This window comes from Eucyclogobius newberryi, unplaced genomic scaffold, assembly GCF_026437365.1.
Source record: "Eucyclogobius newberryi isolate DKJ021-1_F unplaced genomic scaffold, fEucNew1.0.hap1 SCAF_9, whole genome shotgun sequence".
In the NCBI taxonomy this organism is placed as follows: Eukaryota; Metazoa; Chordata; class Actinopteri; order Gobiiformes; family Gobiidae; genus Eucyclogobius; species Eucyclogobius newberryi.
Genome location: NW_027316532.1, coordinates 6,630,928 through 6,649,025, shown reverse-complemented (window position 1 = coordinate 6,649,025; position 18,098 = coordinate 6,630,928). Strand labels below are relative to the sequence as shown.

At 45.4% G+C, this 18,098-nt stretch overlaps 1 protein-coding gene across 1 annotated transcript; it reads left to right on the top strand.

The window, feature by feature from the left end:
* Positions 1–284: 284 nt before the first annotated feature.
* Positions 285–17,430, top strand: LOC140353964 (desmoglein-2.1-like). The gene is made up of 14 exons (XM_072438763.1): positions 285–417; positions 9,230–9,343; positions 9,753–9,908; positions 9,992–10,136; positions 10,461–10,618; positions 11,163–11,297; positions 11,380–11,565; positions 11,980–12,398; positions 12,860–13,002; positions 13,477–13,698; positions 14,458–14,703; positions 15,473–15,603; positions 15,704–16,084; positions 16,161–17,430. The coding sequence occupies exons 1-14, from the start codon at positions 370–372 to the stop codon at positions 17,193–17,195; spliced, it is 3,519 nt and encodes a 1,172-aa protein (XP_072294864.1). The 5' UTR covers positions 285–369; the 3' UTR covers positions 17,196–17,430.
* The last annotated feature ends 668 nt before the right edge of the window (positions 17,431–18,098 follow it).

The window sequence follows — 18,098 nt, the reverse complement described above, 5'->3', positions numbered from 1 at the left end:
TGATGCTTCATTTACATCGTGCGCGCGCTCTCTTTTCTGACACATGGCAAAGCGGCTGGTTGTTCGATGGACACCAGGTCCCGAGCTCCTAGTTACAGGACCCAGAGGCATTCTGCGCATGTTCCTCGTTCTTATTTTAGACTTGATTTTCCTGTCTAGTCTTAAGACTAGGAGGCGGTGAGAGGCGTACGAGAGTGATACGTGAGTGATACGTGAGTGATACGCGCGAGCCCTCCTCCCTGTTTATAAAAGCATCCCATGTGCCTGTTCCGCATCTCAGTTCAGTCCGGACAGAAGACTCCACGGACCAAAGCGCAAGGACAAACAAATAAAAGGACCGTATCACTTTACACGGAGTTTCCTTCAACGATGGGTCGCGTTTTTTCCCCCGCGTGCCTCGTCCTACTATTGACAATTGTGAGTTTTGTTTTACTATTTGTTTTGTAGATGACCTGATCTAACTCCGGGATAAGAGTAACATCAATTAAAGCCGCGGTAGCGGCGATGATGGCTCTCGGCACCCGCTTGACCGCCTTCCCGTGCTTTGTTGTTGTTGTTGCTGTTGTTGTTGTTGTTGTTGTTGTTGTTGTTGTATTTATTGTTGTTGTCGTTTTATGGCGGTTGGCATCCAAGTGTTACATTACCGCCAGACTTTATTCTTCAGACTTTGTAGTATTCTTTAGAAGTTCTTCTTCCATTACTTTGGTGTTTCAAAGCCCATGAGTTCATGAGATGTTTTTGTTGTTATTGTTGTTGTTGTTTTATGGCGGTTGGCATCCAAGTGTTGCATTACCGCTAGTGATGGGTCATTTGAAGCCGAGGCTTCGAGGCTTGTACCGAGTAAAAAGGGGCGTGTCAAATGAAGCCCGGCTTCGAGGCTTGTGTCAGTTTGCTTAAAAACACGTGACCGACAAAAGCGAAGCTTCACTTTTGTTTTTGGTCATGTGACTGGTTCAGGATACGTGTCACTTTCAAATAGAAGCGCGCGATGTCTCGCGGTGCGTCGTGGGTGTCGTGGGTCAGTCAGAAGAAGAACTTCTTTTGAAGTTCTTCTTCCATTACTTTGGCGTTTCAAAGCCTATGAGTTCGAAGCACATTAGAACATCCTCTTCCTCTTCATCCTCGGCACAGTCTTCAAGTTGAAGGTGACCCGGTCTGGGAGAGACGGGAGATGGCGGAGGAGAGTGGATCGGTGGTCGAAGACGTTCTGGACGGCGTGGAGGAGCAGCCTTTTCTGGCTGCACGTGCCCGGAAACGTAAAAGTCCCTTAGCTCGTCCGAGGGTTCTGGGAATGAGCAGCAGGATGAGGCTGAAGCTATTGATATCCGGGGTGAGAGCAGAGACTGTAAGGTGATCATAAAGCTTGCACAGGATAGTGCATCCTTTAAGGAGTGGAATTCAGTGGCATTGTCAAAGAGCCTAACTGTAGCTGTGGGAGTGATCAAGAGTGCGAGTGTCCTTAGAGATGGCTCGCTGCTGGTCGTGTGCAAGGACGCGGCTCAGCAACGGAAGGCGATTGGAACTAAACGTCTGGGTGGAAAGGACATTCTTGTGTCTGATGCTGAAAGAAACATGGTCAGAGGAGTTATCGTAGGCGTCCCTACGGCGACGTCTGTGGATGAAGTTAAGGAGAATTTGACTGGAGCTACGGTGGTGGACGCTAGGCGGTTGAAGGTGACCCGGTTTGGGGTAAGATGTGACAGCTTGTCGGTAATGGTAACACTTGAAGGGAGGTGCCTGCCTAGTAAGGTGTTCATTGGGTTCATGTGCCATGACGTTAGGCCATATGTTCCACCGCCCCTGCGTTGCTTTAAGTGCCAGCGCTTTGGGCATATTGCAGCGGTCTGTAGAGGGAGGCAAAGATGTGGTAAATGTGCAGGAGATCATGAGTATGGGAAGTGTGACGTGGGAGCAAAACTGAAGTGCTGTAACTGTGGGGAAGAACATAGCTCTGCCTACGGGGGATGCAGGTTTAGCAAAAGAGCTGCTGAGGTGCATAAAATAAAGGTCTCTCAAGGTATATCCTATGCAGATGCAGTCAAGAAAGTTTCAAGTAATGAGTTTAGAGTAAATACAGAGAGAGGAGCCAGCGCTGCTCCCAGCCAGGGCGAAATGAGAAAGGCCAGCGTGGCTCCCAAGAAGTGTGAAGGTTTCAAGAGTGGAGGTCCCAAGTGTGCAGGTTCCAGAATTAATGAGAATACCCTGGTTGTGGATAGAGAGGATTTTGTACTCTTTATGGTGGATGTTGTAAACTGTGCTGCTCAGACTCAAAGCAGAACTGAAAGGATCAGGATCATTGCTAAAGCTGCAGGGAGATTCCTTGGAACAAAGGAGCTTGATTGGGCAGATATAGAAAACAGGCTAAAGGCGCTAAATGGGAGTCGGAGTGATGGGGGTCTGCTTTTGGGGAGTCAGAGTGATCAGAGTGACGAGATGGGGGTGGGGGTGGTCTCCTGTCCTCGCCCAGTCTCGTAGACGCACGACTACCAAGCAGCGACATCAGTGGAAATATTGGGGCCTATAGAATGAAGCCTAAAGAATAAAGCTGTACGGTGGAAGCACCGAACGTCAAAGAAGGAGAGGAAGATGAAGAAGGGTCTCCCTGGAATAAAGTTGTTGTTGTTGTTGTTGTTTTATGGCGGTTGGCATCCAAGTGTTGCATTACCGCCAGACTTTATTCTTTACAAAGCCCATGAGGTCATGATATGTCTTTGTGACTAGAATAGTTGTTGTTGTTTCAGAGACCAACCGGCTTTATTCCAGGGAGACTCTTTTTCATCTTCCTCTCCTTCTTTGACGTTCGGTGCTTCCACCGTACAGCTTTATTCTTTAGGCTTCATTCTATAGGCCCCAATATTTCGTCCCCACAGTTACAGCACCTCAGCTTTGCTCCCACGTCACACCTCCCACACTCGTTGTTGTTGTTGTTGTTGTTGTTTTATGGCGGTTGACATCCCAGTGTTGCATTACCGCCAGACTTTATTCCTTAGACTTTGTCGTAGTCCTAAAAGTTGTTGTTGTTGTTGTTGTTGTTGTTGTTGTTGTTTTATGGCGGTTGGCATCCAAGTGTTGCATTACCGCCAGACTTTATTCCTCAGACTTTGTCGTAGTCCTCAGACTCTGTCGTAGTCCGTAAAAGTTCTCCTTCCATTGCTTTGGTGTTACAAAGCCCATGAGGTCATGATATGTCTTTGTGACTAGAATAGTTGTTGTTGTTTCAGACAACAACCGGCTTTATTCCAGGGAGACTCTTCTTCATCTTCCTCTCCTTCTTTGACGTTCGGTGCTTCCACCGTACAGCTTTATTCTTTAGGCTTCATTCTACAGGCTTTAATATTTCCACTGATGTCGCTGCTTGGTAGCCGTGCGTCTACGAGACTGGACGAGGACAGGAGACCACCCCCACCCCCATCTCGTCACTCTGATCACTCTGACTCCCCAAAAGCAGACCCCCATCACTCCGACTCCCATTTAGCGCCTTTAGCCTGTTCTTCTTCCAGTGCCTTGACTTCCAGTGCTTTGTCCTCAGACTCTGTCGTAGTCCGTAAAAGTACTCCTTCCATTGCTTTGGTGTTACAAAGCCCATGAGGTCATGATATGTCTTTGTGACTAGAATAGTTGTTGTTGTTTCAGAGACCAACCGGCTTTATTCCAGGGAGACTCTTCTTCATCTTCTCCTTCTTTGACGTTCGGTGCTTCCACCGTACAGCTTTATTCTTTAGGCTTCATTCTATAGGCTTTAATATTTCCACTGATGTCGCTGCTTGGTAGCCGTGCGTCTACGAGACTGGGCGAGGACAGGAGACCACCCCCACCCCCTCCCACACTCGTGATCGTCTCTGAAACAACAACTATTCTAGTCACAAAGACATATCATGACCTCATGGGCTTTGTAACACCAAAGTCTAAGGAATAAAGTCTGGCGGTAATGCAACACTCGGATGTCAACCGCCATAAAACAACAACAACAACAACAACAACAACACCAAAGCAATGGAAGGGGTACTTTTACGGACTACGACAGAGTCTGAGGACAAAGCACTGGAAGTCAAGGCACTGGAAGAAGAACTTTTAGGACTACGACAAAGTCTAAGGAATAAAGTCTGGCGGTAATGCAACACTCGGATGTCAACCGCCATAAAACAACAACAACAACAACACACCCCAACTCTATAAACGTTTACCCAACCCTGTAAATAAGTAAGTAACTACAGTAGAGATGCACCGATTGCAAAATTCTTGGCCGATACCGATTTCCGGTTTTTAAGGAGGTCTCAGGTCAAAACCGTTTTTTCCGATACCGATATTCTATCTAGCCACTGATTTTCCCACAAACTACCCAGTATTATATATATGAAAAAGGTGCATGTATACAGGACACACGTTTTATAATATAAAATGTAATTTATTTTGTGAAGAAATAGAAGAATAAATATCTAAATATAAAAATAATATATATATACAGAACAGGAACAAAAAGTAGCGCCATCTCTGATTGGCTGCTGCGCTGCCTCGCCACAGAAAAGTTGAACAAATCTGAACTTTTCTGCGGTGAACAATTTTAACGCCTTGAAGCTTATACGTCTGTCAAAGCGTCTAGAGCGGAAAACACAAAAACGCACCCTACAGCGCTCCACACCGAAAAAGCGGGTATCGCGCCGCGGAAAACGCAGGAGAGGTTCGACGCATGTTTACATAGACTTTGAACTGGACGCTTTGGCCGCGGCGGTCTCTTGCTAGTTTTTAGCTGTTGCGCTCTGGGAGCGTTGAGCTGCTACGCATCGAGCAGGTCAGTTTGATCGGCCAAAAACCGGAAATTACGACCGATATTACTATATATTGTCACCGATTGGGGCCGATTGGACATAAAAACGGCTTTTTTAATCGGCGGCCGATTGATCGGTGCATCTCTAAACTACAGCATTACACAAACCCTGTGACTAGAATGTAAGAACATTCCGCAGATTGAACTCCCGCCCATTATTCCGAAACCACAAGCGAAACAGCACGTGCTCGACAGTCTCTGGCACCTGACAATAATTACACAGACCTGTCGGATGTTTGCCTATCCTACTCAGTGACCAATTGAGTCCAGTATGGCCAATCCTCATGTGAGCAAAGGCCCTTTCCTCCCCCGCGTTCCTGCCCATGGATCTACAAGGACCGACACTACCCTGTATGTGATAGAGATGCCGTCCAGTATTACAATGACTCCAAAAATTCCTGCCAAAGGCCATACACGAGAATCTTGATAATGGGCTTGATTTCAGATCTGCTTAACTCACCCGCCACATCAATCGATGGCCGCCTAAGGGAACGTTTTGCCAGCGAATCAGCCATTTGGTTACCATCCACCCCCACATGTGCAGGAACCCAAATGAAGGAAACCCTCACATCCTTCCTGGACAGGGAGAGTATCAGACAGAAGATGCCATACAACACATCCTGCCTGCAATCCGATTTCCCAGATTTATTGCTTTGCAATGCAAAAAGGCTGTCAGAGGCCACCACAATGCCGCAACACAGATTCCGCCCATTCCAATGCTAACCGTATCGCTATGAGTGTCGAGGTGAAAACAGAAAGGCAATCTGTTAACCTCTTCTTGACCGCCAGCTCCAGGATAGGCACAAAATAAGCAGAGCTGGTACGCCCACTCTCAGGATCCTTAGACCCGTCGGTATAAATAAATACATCATCTGAGTGCCTATCAATGAGCTCTTCAACAACAAACTGCGGTGCCCTCCCAGTGACTCCTTTAAGTTTGCTATGCAAGCTAATATCAACAGGAGCCGGAACAAACTTCCAAGGAGCTATAGCAGACAAAGCCACCGAAGGGCTCACACTTAGATCACCAACCCCAGCAAGTCGCGCTTTCGCATTTCCTACCCAGCTAAAAAACATACTGTCAGCCTCATTCTGTCCCCCATCATCCCTGAGAAATTCCCTTACCGGGTGCGAGCTTGTATGACCTTGCACATTCACCCAGTAAGCCAACAGAAGTTCTAGCCTCCGGAGCCGTAACGGCAATTCTCCCAACTCAACCTGCAGCGCCGAGACAGGGGAGGTCCTAAAAGCCCTACAGCAGATGCGCAAGGCCTGGGCTTGCTCCACATCAGGTGTCTTCAAGTTAGTCTCAGACGCAGACATGTAGGCTATACAGCCATAGTCAATAGCTGCCCTCATGATAGCCCAATAAATACTCAGGAGCGACCTTCTGCTGGCCCCCCAGTCATGGCCGGATAGACAACAAAGCAAGCAATTCACCTTTTTGCATTTACCACTGACCTTATCAATGTGCTGTCACCAACTAAGCCTCTCGTCAAAGGTGACCCCCAAGAACCTCACTTCCCTGACCTGTTCGAGTACCTGCCCGTGCAGTCTAAGGGAGACGTCCCTATGCCCATTGAAAAAACAAATCACTTGAGATTTAACAAATACGATTGAAAAGACATAGGACTAGACCAAGCGTGGCATCAGTTCAATGAGAGAGCATGTCATAGCACACCTCATCTTTACCCGGAGTCGTCTGTTTCGCCTTAGAAAGCGCTCTCCTTAGCTCAAACAAACTAAACGGAAGGTCAAGGTCATCTTGAGTCGAAGGCTGGTGCCCAATCAGCTCAGAATTCTACATGAGTATTATCCCTGCATTGCCTTTCCGCAGGTGAGAAATTGTCAGAGCTGTGCACCGACACAAAGGTACTGGCCAACAGTTCAGCTTTGTCAACGTCGCTGACTGCTTCAACACCATTCTTCATTAGGACTGGAGTCCCGTAACAGCGTTCAACTCCATTCATACGCTTAATCATCCCCCAAATATCCCGAGTCATGTTTCTCTCCCAATTTTGGAACAATACTGCCTCCAAAAGGTTCTCTTGGCCGTTCTTACAGTTTTACGCACAACAGCATGAGCCCTCTTGTAGTCAGTGAGGGCATCCTCAGTGTGATCAACCCTTAGCCATTCAAATGCCGTAGTTCTTGCCTTAATAGCATCACCACATGCTTCATTCCACCACCCGCTTCCTATGTCCACCACCGCTACTCTTTGGAATTGCGCCTTCCGCTGACTGCGTGATGAGCGACACAATTGCACTATTTAGATCATCCACCAGAGTCAACCCTCCTTCCTGCAAAACCATAGAACCATCAACAGCATTCCTTTGGAAAGCCTCCCAGTCCGCACTTGCCAACTTCTACCTCTGGATCTTCGTCCCCCTGTCCACATAGCTTCCAACGCCAATCTCAGTGCGTGCTAGATAGTGATCGCTACCAAAAGAAACACTACCAAGAACTTTCCAACTACAAACACCAGCCAACTCCTTGGACAAAAGTGTAAGGTCTATTGCACTTTCCGTATTGGTCCCCATATCATAGCGGGTCCCGCGCCCGTCATTCAGACAAACCAGCTCCCTTTGATTGAAAAAACCTTCTATCACCAACCCATTCCTATCGGTACCACTACCGCCCCATAAAGCGCTATGCGCATTGAAATCTCCACACCACATGGATTTTCCCCCGAACATCCTTGCCGATATAAAGTAAAGACTCTAATGTTAACTCACCACATTATAAAGTGGTGATTATAAAGGTTAACCACATTAACAGCATCGCCACCCAGCCAGACCCTAACAGCCAGAGACTCCGGCGCTTTACTCACACTGACAACAGCGTGAGATAATTTCAAATAAACACAGCTACACCTCCACCTCTACCCTGCTCCCTATCATTCCTAACACACACATACCCATGTATTCTAAAAACCCACCTAGGTTGTAACCAAGTCTCATGCACGCAAATAACGTGAGGCTTGTTCAACAAGGTAGAGACAAAGTGCTTAAATTCCTGGCCATTAGCGCGAAAACTTTGCGCATTCCATTGCAATACAACCACCGCCATTACGAGCCCCCGGAACCTGACGGCAAACCGGGAGCCCCCCCACTCCAACACCCTGAATGGGCCAGGGCGCCTTGACTCCCACGCAGCGCATTCTCTATCTCTGCCCACTCAGGACCCCCAGCTCCAAGGTACTTCCCTGCAGCCTTAGCGATGATCCTAGTCTTTTCAGATTTCTTATCTGTTTGACCAGTACAGTTAATAACTTCCAGCATAAAGAGGAAGAAATCTCAACTCTTCCCAACCAGGACATCCTCAACACAACGCATCCACCTTCACCTCACTACCAGACACTTTCTTGACAGCATTCGCATAGGATATGCCTTGAGAGACTCTAACTCTTTGCACCTCAGCAGCCCTTTTGCTAAACACGCATCCCCGTAGGCAGAGCTATGTTCTCCCCCACAGTTACAGCACTTCAGTTTTGCTCCTACGTAACAATTCCCATACTCGTGATCTCCTGCACATTTATCACACCTCTGCTTCCCTCTGCAGACCGCTGAAATATGCCCAAAACGCTGGCACTTAAAGCAACGCAGGGGCGGCGGAACATATGGGCGTACGCCATAGCGCATGTACCCAATGAACACCCTACTAGTCAGGCATTTACCTTCAACTTGTATCATTATTGACAGGCTGTCACATCTTACCCCAAACCGGGTCACCTTCAACCGCCTAGCGTCCACCACCTTAGCTCCAGTCAAATTCCCCTTTACTTCATCCACAGACATCGTCGTAGGGACGCCTACGATAACTCCTCTGACCGTGCTTCTTTCAGCATCAGACACAAGAATGTCCTTTCAACCCAGACACTTAGTTCCAATCGCCTTCCTTTGCTGAGCCGCGTCCTTGCACACGACCAACAGCGAGCCATCCCTAAGGACATTCGCACGATTGATCACTCCCACAGCTACATTTAGGCTCTTTGTCAATGCCACTGCATTCCACTTCTTAAAGGACGCATTATCCTGTGCAGGCTTTATGAAGACCTTACATTCTGAGACCTGATCCCCGATATCTGCAACCCCCCCGCCCTGCACCTCACTGCCAGAACCCCCCGACACAGACGGGCAAGAGGACATCCCACGTTTCCGGGCACCAGAGTCCCCAGGAGTGTCCTCCCCGCTGTTCAGATCGCTACTGACCAAATTCATGTACTGTTACTTCAATAAAAACAGTCTGACGTGAGAAAAATGTACATGCAACTGAACTATTCATGTATTTTTCGGTACTGTAACCGATAACAGGCGATATCACAAGGACTTTCCCTGTATTGCGGTTACACATTTCTCATGGTTCAGATGCACTCACCTTGGATATATCACCGTGTGTCCTCAGGTTGTTGCTGCGGCTCAAGCTCATTCCCTGGTGAGACGAAGACGAGAGTGGATCCTGCCTGCGAAACCTCTGAGGGAAAATGAGGACTACACCAAAAGAGAGTACATCGCAAAAGTGAGAGACTTTACTTCATTCAGCGCCACTTTATAATAACTACACCTTAACTACACAGACTTCAATCAAACAAACAACAAGCAATGGAAGTCTTTGTTCAGCTTTTATTAAGGCATTAAAAGTGTAGTTATTATAAAGATGAGCGAGAGTCGTTTCAGATTTCTGGAAACATTTGCAAAATGGCTCACGGCAGCGCATAGATTGCCATTTTATTTTTCTCATATTATTCTTAGTTAATCCAACAAATGGAAAATATTAACAATAATTCATAATTTCACATGTGCATATTTTTTTTTACTAAGGATATAAGTGCTATGTAGTTCAATCGGTTAAACAAGATAAGCACCATAATACTTATTCATACATTTCTACATTCTTTTTTCTCACAACTTTCTGCATTTTGTTCCAGATCCGCTCAGATTTCGAGGACCATGCCAACATCATCTACGGTCTGGAAGGGATTGGAGCAAACAAGGCGCCGTTTAATGTGTTTACTGTGGATCCCAACACGGGATTCATCAAAGTGAATAAAATCCTGGACAGAGAGGAGATTGACACCTACAATGTGAGAAATATATCAAAAGTTACTTTGTAACATCCCACTAATGTTCAGCCAATGACTTCTGTTGTTACGCTTTGGTTTTCCAGCTCTCTGGGATTGCTACTTATCCGGATGGGCAACACGCAGAGACCAAGATTGACATTCGAATCAAAGTAGTGGACGAGAATGACAACGCCCCGATTTTCCCCAGTGTCATCAGGTCTGGAAAGGTGTTTGAGCGCAGTCCAGCTGGTGAGAGCCTCATACTGCATCACTAACTACATGTACTATACTGTGCATTATGAAGGCTTTTTAACACCGCAGTCTGAGCGTAAGAGACACTAGCAGAAGGTTCAAGAGTGCTTACACCGCTTTAATTACAATATTAAAATGTGGGGCACTGAAATGATCATAATCTGGTGAAGGAGACCAGACTTTAAAATCATGGAGGAGAACGTCTGGGGCAAATGATTGTAAAGGAAGATGTTAAGACAAAATGAATGACAAATAGTCTCGTGTAGCATTGATAAGAGAACAACTCAAGCTATAACTCTGTGCTGTTTGTCTTGTTTTCAGGCACAGTGGTGATGAATTTGAAAGCCACAGACTTGGATGAACCTGGGAACATAAACTCTAAGATCTACTACAGCATCCTGAGGCAGGAGCCGGAGGATATGTTCTACATTAAGCCAAGTGGGGAAGTCTGCGTGAAGTCGGACAACCTCGATAGAGAGGTAACGTATGGGTTAACGTCACTCTGTCCATCGCTATCGTAGGCATCAGACCCTTTTATACATCTAAAGGACACATATTATGCAAAATGTACTTTCTTGAGCTTTTAATCATGTTATAACAATAATAATGATAAACTAATCAAAACTTGCATTGTAATTAGCTTTATTTGTGCGGGTTTGATGAATCGTGTAGTAAGTCCTCTCCCTCTGAACTTCACAAACGCACCAAGTAGAGCTCTAAGATCTATTTTGCTGTATTTAAGTCCATAAATCATCACCGTTCTGAGCATTTCTGGCACAAAAAAACGTTCATTAGCTCTACATACCTGCATTAACATGTTGAAAGCTAACTTAGTTTATCTCGCCTGTGTAATTCTCTTTGCCACCGGTAGATGGAGCTCTAACTTAGTTTCTGTCCTGGGAAATGCCCGACTCATGTGAAGTCATGTATATTTTTTCTAAATGTATAATGCATATAATGTGTCCTTTTTCGTTATAGAAATGATCTATAGATACATTTGTAATCTTCACATGTATTTTTTAGACTTTGGATCGTTACGTCCTGATAGTGAAAGCTACAGATTTGAACGGTGACCTAAGAGGCAACACTGGAACTGGCACAGTGACCATTAACATCCAAGACGTCAATGACAATCTGCCAACTCTGGAGAAAAGTAAGGTACAGCACAACTCCTTTGTTTTTCTAATGTATTTTAAGGTTATTCTGTACATTTTATATATGCATTCTTTTTGTCTTACAGTATACCGGCACTATTATGGAAAACACGCACGGCGTGGAGGTGATGAGGTTCAAAGCAGTGGACAAGGACTTGGTGGGCACTGCAAACTGGGAGCCAGAGTTTTTGATCGCCAAAGGGAACGAGGCGGGATACTTCAGCATCGTAAAAGACCCCAAGACCCAGGAAGGAATCCTGATGCTCGACAAGGTACGGCTAAAGCACCGGCGTCGTGAAGGCATTATCATTTTAAATTAGACCCCAGGAAGAACAGCAACTGATATTTAGGAGATAATCTGAGAAGGAGGGTCTAAGGACAGTTACCCATTTGCAAAGTTCCTGTGAACTGTTTCTGATTCTCTCTAACCCTCTGCTGGTTAAATCATGAATTTTCTGTATGGTGCTTCCTTACGATAATTGTAGAAAAGCGTGCCACACTGCAGGACAGAAAGAAAGTGTTACTCTACCAAATATCAAGGTCTCATTTACATAGTTTGTGCTATAGCTACTTTTATGCATCAAGGCTAGTTTTCTACCTAATAGCTAACATGCCTCAATATCATTATACTGTTCATACTTTATACCTCAGGCTGTATTTAAATATGACTATTTTGAATCCTGCAGGCTCTTGACTACGAAGATATAAAGCACCTGGACCTCGGGGTGATTGTAAAAAACAAAGCCGAGATGTTCGATGGCTCCGTGTTTTTCACTAATATTGGATTAAGTGGTGCTAATGGGGCCGGTGGGGCGGGCGGGGCCAGTGGGGCGAGCGGTACCGGTGGGGCGAGCGGTACCGGTGGGGCGAGCGGTGCCAGTGGGGCGAGTGGTGCCAGTGGGGCGAGTGGTGCCAGTGGTTCGCCTGGGCGTTACCCTATGCATTCAATTGAGATAAATGTGGAGAATGAGCCTGAGGGACCACGTTTCGACCCCAAAGTCAAAGCGATCCCCGTCTCTGAGGGAAGCACCACCATCTTAAAGGAAATCATCGTTCACTACAAAGCCATAGACCAGGACACGGGCAAACCAGCGGAGAACGTCAGGTATGCCCAAGTCATTACCATAAACTAACAGGAAGTTACTTTAAAGGGGACATATTACACTAAATCAACTTTAGTGAGCGTTTGGCCATGTCACAATCGTGTTTGCTCATCATTAGTTTACTAATTGTTTTACTAATTACTTGTATTTTGAGTGATTTGTGCATGTTTGAGTAAATTCTGCAACTGAGGATCGAGTGTGCTGAAAATTCCTGTTTTCATCTACCACTTATCCCCCCACATATCAGCGCCTAGGTGGGATTATTTGTGAAACTAAGACTCTGAGTGATACAATACATTTTCAAAAATAAAAACAAGCAAACAACATTTTTTTTTTTTTGTAGTTTTGAACAGGAAGTCAATGAACGTTTTAGATCAATATTGCGGTTTACAATGAACAAAGAGTAAAATGATCATCTACACTTATTTGTCTTCTTTAACACTTAAAAACACATGTTCTTTAGGTATTTCAAAGGCAATGACCCTGGAAACTGGCTGATCATTGATCCAGAGACAGCAGCGATCAAACTGAACAAACTTCCTGACAGAGAGTCACCCCTACTGGTCAACGGCACTTACTACACTGAAGTCCTATGTGTTAGTGAAGGTACCTGTTATATTTGTTCATTCATCTCAATGCAGAGTAGCAAAAACAAATGTAAATTCATGTATACGTTTTGGTATTTTCTTTTATGTGTATTATACTCTATATGTGCGCTGTTATAGGACACATACTATGCATTTAGCTTCATTCATGCTTGTTTGATTAATCCTGTTTGGAAAGTCCTCAGAAAACACACATTTTCATAAAATGTTCTAGTTTTGTGACGTCATAAGTTGAGCTCAGAGAGTCATAAATCATTGCCAGACTAGTTCGGAGCATTTCTGCCGTCAAATCACATTCATTACAACTGTGTGCTTACATTAGCATTTAAATGCCAATAAAAATACAAATAATGCATAAACTGTGTCCTTTAAGTATAGCGTATTGTTATAGCAAAAGGGGAAATACACCAAATCTAGACGGTTGGTCCAAGTTATATCCGTTTGCATTTTTAACCTGCTTTCTACCTCCAAACAGACATGCCTGGTCAAACCGCCACAGGGACCATAGCCATCCAGGTGAAGGACATGAACGACCATTGTCCCACTCTGACCAGCTCCGTGCAGACCCTGTGCCTGCCGGACGACGCGGTCCTGGTCAACGCTAACGACGGGGACGCGTTCCCAAACGGGCCGCCTTTCAGATTCACCATCATCCCAGAGAACACGCAGGGAAAGTGGCAGGTGGAGCATCTGAATGGTGAGGACTCTTTTTAAATATTTATTATTCATTTGTCAGACATTTGTTGGCAGTGTACTGTACAAGGAAATCAAGTATGGAAATGAGTTCACGTGCATACAACTTAACAATAAATTACATGTATTAGACAATTGGTAACACACAGTATGATCAGGCTATGGTAATGTCATTTATTGTATTATTTACACACATTATTATTTACATTTATAAATGCTTTGTAGATATGTTTTATAGATAATGAATAGGTGTTTGTTGATTGTTTTCTGTTCAGAATTTGCAAATTATTAGTGGTATTTCTAATTTGTTAATAATGATCAAACATTTGTTAATGATCCCTCAGGAGTGGGATGAAGTCATTTATTCCACCTTCATCTTGAACATTTAATACACGTGTGGACTTCCTGTGAATGCATTATGCAGTCTTACTGTGAAAAATAATAATAATTACTAATATAATTATAATCATTTGAATGTACTGTTAAAGTAGGGCTGAGTCGACTAAAGAAATTCAGTATTTGACAAAAAACTAGGAATGAATTGTTAATCATAATCTAATTTGAAAGGTTACAGTGAGCAAATTGCAACAAATATTCATTGTTCTACGCGGCTTGACCTGTTCATCAATTTTTAAAGTGTATCACAGAAAATATCGCCAATACGACATAAAAGAGTTTCACGTTTCAAGTCAACAGGAAACAAGCTCGGTCGCTGTAGCACTTTAGCTCACAATCAACCTGGAAATGTTGCTCTGCTTGACAGACACAGCGGTGGTTCTGAGGACAGAAGAAGAGCCCCTTTGGCCTGGTGTGTATGAGGTGGAGTTTATCGTCACTGACCAGCAGGGGGAGTCGTGTCCTGAGCCGCAGAGAGTCCAGGTCCGAGTGTGCACGTGTGAGGATGGAGTCAAGTGCGGCAAACGAGGAGGACAGGGAAAACCAGAGAAGAAAGTGAAGTTTGGTCCAGGAGGCATCGGTCTGCTGTTCCTTGGACTGCTTTTGCTTTTATGTGAGAACACTTTCAATCTATATTATTTCTTTTATTTTCTGAGATTTCAGTTTCAAGAATATTTAGCTTAAAGGTTGAATGGACGATTTTTTTGGCCCAAATCTGAGTCTTATTTCCTCGTGGCGTGGACTGCCGATTAGTCCTGCCACGTATCAAACATAAAACGCACCTACCGCTCACCTGCAGCCGCGTGCGGCTCGTCCCACGTTTCTGCGTGCCTAAGCGCATTGATCTAACATAATATAGTTCCCTCAGTGTACGGGGCAAAATGAAGACGGAGAAAGACAGTTCGAGCTGACGCAGAAGTGGACAGAAATCTACGGGAGACGAGAGATGTGATGCGATCCGTCGCGCTAATAAACAAACGCACGTGTGTGTTGTATCGGTCCACACGGGGGAGTGGCATGAGCACTTCCACCTGAGTTCTCAAATCGACGAAAAATCGTCCAATGCGCCTTTAAGATTTTGAGGAACACTTAGTTCATAAACAACATGATTCAGGCCATTTATTAAGTCGTTTGTAAGCCTGAATCTGAACATTCTTAATAAACTACGGTATTTGTTCATTATGTATTAAGTCTTGTTCATGCTTTAGTTATTATGAGAAGTTATTATGAAGTTTACCCCATTTGCTTAACGCATTGGAAGTGTAGTAAGTCAGACAGACATGCCTTGAAACAAGTCAATAATAAGTCCGTGAAGAAATAACACCAACTTACACAACCTATTATTTTGTTGCTCAGTCCAATAAAACACTTTATTTTTGCAGTGCTCCCACTTTTGGCTCTTTTCTGCATGTGCGGAGGAATGGCAGGAAAGGGTTTCACAGAGATGCCGTACGATGGCGATACCAAATCTCATCTCATTAACTACCACACAGAGGGCCAAGGAGAGAACACGGTAAGAGTCTAATAAATGGCTTCCATTGTTGCATTATGTTCAAAATGAATATGTTTAATTCACTAATAAGTTTATTTAAAATGCCTGCCCTTTGTCTCAGGATGTTCCACTGATAAACATGCAAACAGCAGAAGTGGATGGAACGTTGACCAGTGTGACGAAGGGCAATGCCCAAATGTCTAATATGGCGTTCCAGCAGCACACAGGAATGTCCAGAGAGGTCAGCAGTGGATATTATCAAGGCTATGGTGCCGGTCAGATGGAGGGCACCTGGATGGGCATGAGCCAGATGGGCATGAGCCAGATGGGCATGAACCAGATGGGCATGAGCCAGATGGGCATGAACCAGATGGGCATGAGCCAGATGGGCATGAACCAGATGGGCGGCAGTGGTTTCCAGTCCGAGTACAGAGAGAGAGAGACTGGGATGTTTGACGGCATGTCTCTGCCTCTCCACTACCTGGGACAGTACTACAACCAGGTCAGTGTCGCTCACACGCGTTCATAAACACATTTACTCATGAAAGTTTTAACCTGAGTCTCTGTGTGTCCCACAGAAGGTACAGAGCTCTGATGACCAGGCTGGGAAGGACAGTTTCCTGGTGTATGACTATGAGGGCCAGGGCTCCTGTGCTGGCTCCGTGGGCGCCTGCAGCTCTCTGGCTCCGGACAACGACCTGCAGTTCCTTGATGACCTGGACCCCAAGTTTAAGACTCTGGCCGAGATCTGTGGTGGCAAGACTCGGGCTGAAGTGAGGGCCCCCGCTCCTCCCAGCACCTCCATCAGCTCTCACACAGCAGTGTCCAGTGTGATGGTCCAGGGGCCCCTACTAAACCCTGTGCCCACACCACTGCCCGTCCCCAAAGCAGAGGTCATCAGCAGCAGCGAGGTGCGAGAGAGCTCTGACCATTCTCAGACAGTCACAGTCAGAGAGGTGATCAGGGAGGCCCCCAGGGGCCCAGCCCCTCAAGGCCAAATGGTGCTCCTCCAGCAGCAGCAGCCGCAGCCGCAGCTCTACTATACCACGGCTCCGGTTCTACAGCCCATGCACTACATGGTCCAGCCTTCGGTCCAGAACACAGTGATGCTCAGGGAGGCCCCTGGGCCCAACATGCAGAGTGTGATGCTGGTAAATGCCCCCCCGAGCGGCCCCAACCAGGGCCTAGTGATGCAGGGACAAACTACGATGTCCAGGCAAGTGATGATGCAAGGGCAGGTTGTGGGGCAGCCTCAGGTCCCTGGGATGGTGCTGGTAGAGAACACACAGGCGCCAGGGGCCTCTCTCTCCGGCTCACCGACGATGTTGCTGGTGGAGGGGGAGGGCCCGTTGGGCTCCAAACAAGTGGTACAGAGCAGCCAGAGCCAGGTACAGCCCGGACTCGCTGGCTCTCAGACCTTGCTGGTGATGGGCTCTAGCTCAGCTCAGGGCCAGCAGCCTGGGGTCAAGAGCAGTCTGTCAGGAGGATCCCAGAGGGTCCTCAACAAGAGCAGCTCCAGCAGCGTCAGGCACATGACAGGGAAAAGTGCGCCCTCTGGCTCCAGGAGAGTGTTGGTGCAGGAGACCAGGGAGGTCACTCAGACAAACCTGTGAGGAGTTATGGACTTACATAAAACATACACGTGTTGAACTATGAATCTATGAAAAGCCTTTACTAACAGCACTTACACAGAGCTTCACACTAATATGGACTTTACTGCCTATTGTTTTTGTACTTTTGACTTTGTATATTTCCTCTCTTCAGAATGTTTTAATTGTAATATGTATTTTTATTCTTGGTTTGGCATTAGTGATATGCATACAGTATTTTTAAATTGTTTCACTAATAAAATGTAATATAAACCCTATTTATGTATTTATTTATTTGGCAGGGACAATGCAGTCATACATAGTTACAAGCAGAGCATGATGCAACTGATGCAAAACAGTGAATACCTGGTGCTTATTCTCGTCTGTCCCTGGTTGAGCTTTTATCAATAACAGTTCAAAACGTAAAAACACATATCCAAACATGCTACAAGTTCAACACCATAATTAGTTTTAATAGTGCATGAACAAAGACCTGATTCATAATGAACAAAGTGTATTAAGAAGGGTTCAGGGTTAGCTACAGGGAGTTAGGGTATTATGAACTATTTATTCAGGCTAACAATGATGTAGTAATGTAATACCTTATTTTTTATGGCCAAAAATATATTTGGTATAAGTTTTGTGGCATTTTGTGGGAGATTCCTGGGAAAAAAAAACATCTCTATTGAACAATGCACAAAATGCCCCTTTAAATCCAACTTTTGTAAAAAAAATACTGGTTTTGGAACATTTAATAGTCTAGTTAAAATGCATTGTGTTTTTCAAAGTAGGATTAGGTCCAAATTACATTCTGCAAAGTGGATATTTAGTGTGAATATTACAAACTAGTTGTTCTGTATTCTAGTGCACAGCTGTGTGTCCTTTTGCGAGGCCCTGCACTTGACCTGAACGACCCTCTTTAGCCCG

Excerpts from the sequence above, each read along its gene's own strand:
- LOC140353964 (XM_072438763.1), top strand. The coding sequence starts at position 370 with ATGGGTCGCGTTTTTTCCCCCGCGTGCCTCGTCCTACTATTGACAATT. Across the intron at positions 13,003-13,476 it reads AGTCCTATGTGTTAGTGAAG|ACATGCCTGGTCAAACCGCC; the intron begins GTACCTGTTATA and ends ACCTCCAAACAG. Across the intron at positions 13,699-14,457 it reads GCAGGTGGAGCATCTGAATG|ACACAGCGGTGGTTCTGAGG; the intron begins GTGAGGACTCTT and ends TCTGCTTGACAG.